The 2,500-nt window shown below is 49.3% G+C and overlaps 1 protein-coding gene across 1 annotated transcript in view; it reads left to right on the top strand.

Moving 5' to 3' along the window:
* The window catches only part of slc6a9 (solute carrier family 6 member 9), a gene marked incomplete at both ends in the record, with an annotated part of 54,393 nt that overhangs the window by 38,608 nt on the left and 13,285 nt on the right, over positions 1–2,500 (top strand). The window contains one exon of the mRNA XM_084458408.1: positions 896–1,052. Coding sequence (XP_084314534.1) covers positions 896–1,052 — 157 coding nt within the window. The remainder of the gene's footprint in view (positions 1–895; positions 1,053–2,500) is intronic.

Here is a 2,500-nt window from a genome sequence, read left to right as displayed (position 1 = left end):
ATCGCCAGCTCAGGGGGACGCTCCCATTCACCTGCATCGCCAGCTCAGGGGGACGCTCCCATTCACCTGTATCGCCAGCTCAGGGGGACACTCCAGGCGCAAGCCCGTCTCCGTGTTGGGATATTCACCCTCAGTCAGCCGAGGCGCTGGATCTGACATCCTGACACGTTCGCCGTTGTCTTTAGAATAGAATAGAATGTCTTTATTGTCATTGTGCCAAGGTACGACGGAATTAACATTAAAATGGCCTCAACTTGAGTGCGCCGGACAACATACAACATCACAGTGTACGGACAACATCACAATATACAGACAACATCGCACAATAAGAATATAACATCACACTATAAGAATATAACATCACACAATAAGAATATAACATCACACAATAAGAATATCAGTTGTTATTTATCCTGTATGTGTGTGCATATGATGCTGGTTTGAAGCTGCGGTCTGTCCACTGCCTTGCTGGTTTAGACCCTTGCTTTTGGGATGAGCCAAAGCCTCTTGCTCCAAGGGCGGCTGTGGCTCAGTGGTAGAGCGGGTCATCCAATGATTGTAGGATCGGCGGTTCGAATCCCGCCTCCTCCTGTCCACATGTCGAAGTGTCCTTGAGCAAGACACCTAACCCCAAATTGCTCCCAATGAGCAGGTTAGCACCTTGCATGGCAGCTGCCTCCATTGGTGTGTGAATGTGTGTGTGAATGGGTGAATGAGAGGCCGTTGTAAAGCGCTTTGGATAAAAGCGCTATATAAGTGCAGTCCATTTACCATTTATCATGTGAACGTCTGAAGTAGCAGGCATAGCTGGCTTTCAATCACCTGACTACTGTGACACGCAATATTCAGATGGAAGGAAACCCGTCCTCACGTCCCGCCTCTTGTGTTCTTCTAGAACGGAGCAGTCCCGGGAGAACCCCTGAAGAAGGATGAGAACTCCAGGAGGGGGAACTGGGGGAACCAGATCGAGTTTGTCCTGACCAGCGTGGGCTACGCCGTGGGCTTGGGGAACGTATGGAGGTTCCCCTACCTCTGCTACAGGAACGGAGGAGGTAGGATATCTGCTCACACCTACAGAACCAACAGAACATGACCAGTAACACAGCCTGCATGGCGCTCCTATAGAACTATCTATAACTAACTAGCTAGAACCAACCAGAGCAACGGAATGTGGGTTATGCCGGGATCAGACTACAGGATTTTTGGGCCGATTAATCCCCGATTCACCCCTCCCGACAATCGGAGGAGAAATCTGGTCTGGAACGTTGGTCGGGGCCGATGATCGGCCCAGATGATCTTGTAATGTGAGGGGTTTACAGATCCAATCTTATACCTCCCGATTGGCTGGCAGACCCATCGGGGCCGCCCCGATAATATCAAACATGTTTGATATTTACGATTATTACGTCCCGACTTTACAAGTGAGACGGCGAGACCAGTGGTTCGTTGCTCCCTCGGGCACGATGAGATCCTGTAGTGTGTGATGAGCCGTTATTTTCAAATCTCGCTGTGTGTGCTTGTTTGAGATGCGCAAGAAGAATATCTGTTAAGATTCTCCTTATGTGCGTGATGTAACCCGATTTCGAAATTGGTTAGGATTTTAAATATCCTGTAATGTGAGCCCGGTATTAGTTGTCGTGTCGTGGTATCAAATGAGTAAAGTCGCTGTATCAAACCCCGCCCCATATTAGATAAACAGTTGTGATTGGCCCTGCAAATAACTGCCGGGCGGAACTCCGTCTGAACGGGGGCGTGGCCAGATTGATCTGCGGAGAGAAACAGGATGTGAGGTCACGTGAGCAGGACGGCGACGCCAGGCTAGGTCTTCATACTTTCTTTACAACCAATGTTTAGGCCACAGACAGATTTTCTGGTTATATAAAATACAAGTCAGATTGCTGTCCTTTCAAACGCAAGGAATAGAAGAGAAAGTTAATTTGCCACGTGGAACAAGTATCTACCCTATCTTATCAGTGCTAATCACTTCCTCATTCCAGTCCTAGGTACTCAGATATACATTTAAAGATTCCCAGTCTATCAGTATCATCCTCATCTACTCATCCCATCCCATCATGGATGACCACGTCTGCGTCCATGACGTAGGCCGTGACGTTAAGTAGCGTTCAACGGCGTGGAGGTGAAGGTTCGGTAGCCTGGCTGTGTAGAGGTCGAGCCTGCCCCCCCTCCCTCATGTTGGGGCCCGATCCAAAGCTATTCCTGGCGGCGTTTTCTGCTTCCATTCACGCGTGCTCTTCAAACATGTTGTTTTTGTGTGCGTTGAGCGAGCGCTCATGGCCGTAGAAGGGCATCCCGTGTGCGTTAGCTCTGACACACACGACACAGCGGCTGGAAGAGGACAGGGGCTGGTGTAGCTCAAGACGCAGACATAATAAGACCGAGTTGACTTTATCAGCTGGCGGTGGTCTACACACACACACACACACACACACAGACACACACATAAATGCACACATTCACGCACAGATACACATACATAAAC

Source organism: Borostomias antarcticus (genome assembly GCF_949987555.1).
Source record: "Borostomias antarcticus genome assembly, chromosome: 24".
In the NCBI taxonomy this organism is placed as follows: Eukaryota; Metazoa; Chordata; class Actinopteri; order Stomiiformes; family Stomiidae; genus Borostomias; species Borostomias antarcticus.
Note: the sequence above shows the minus strand (reverse complement) of the source record. Positions and strands in the feature narration are given on the sequence as shown.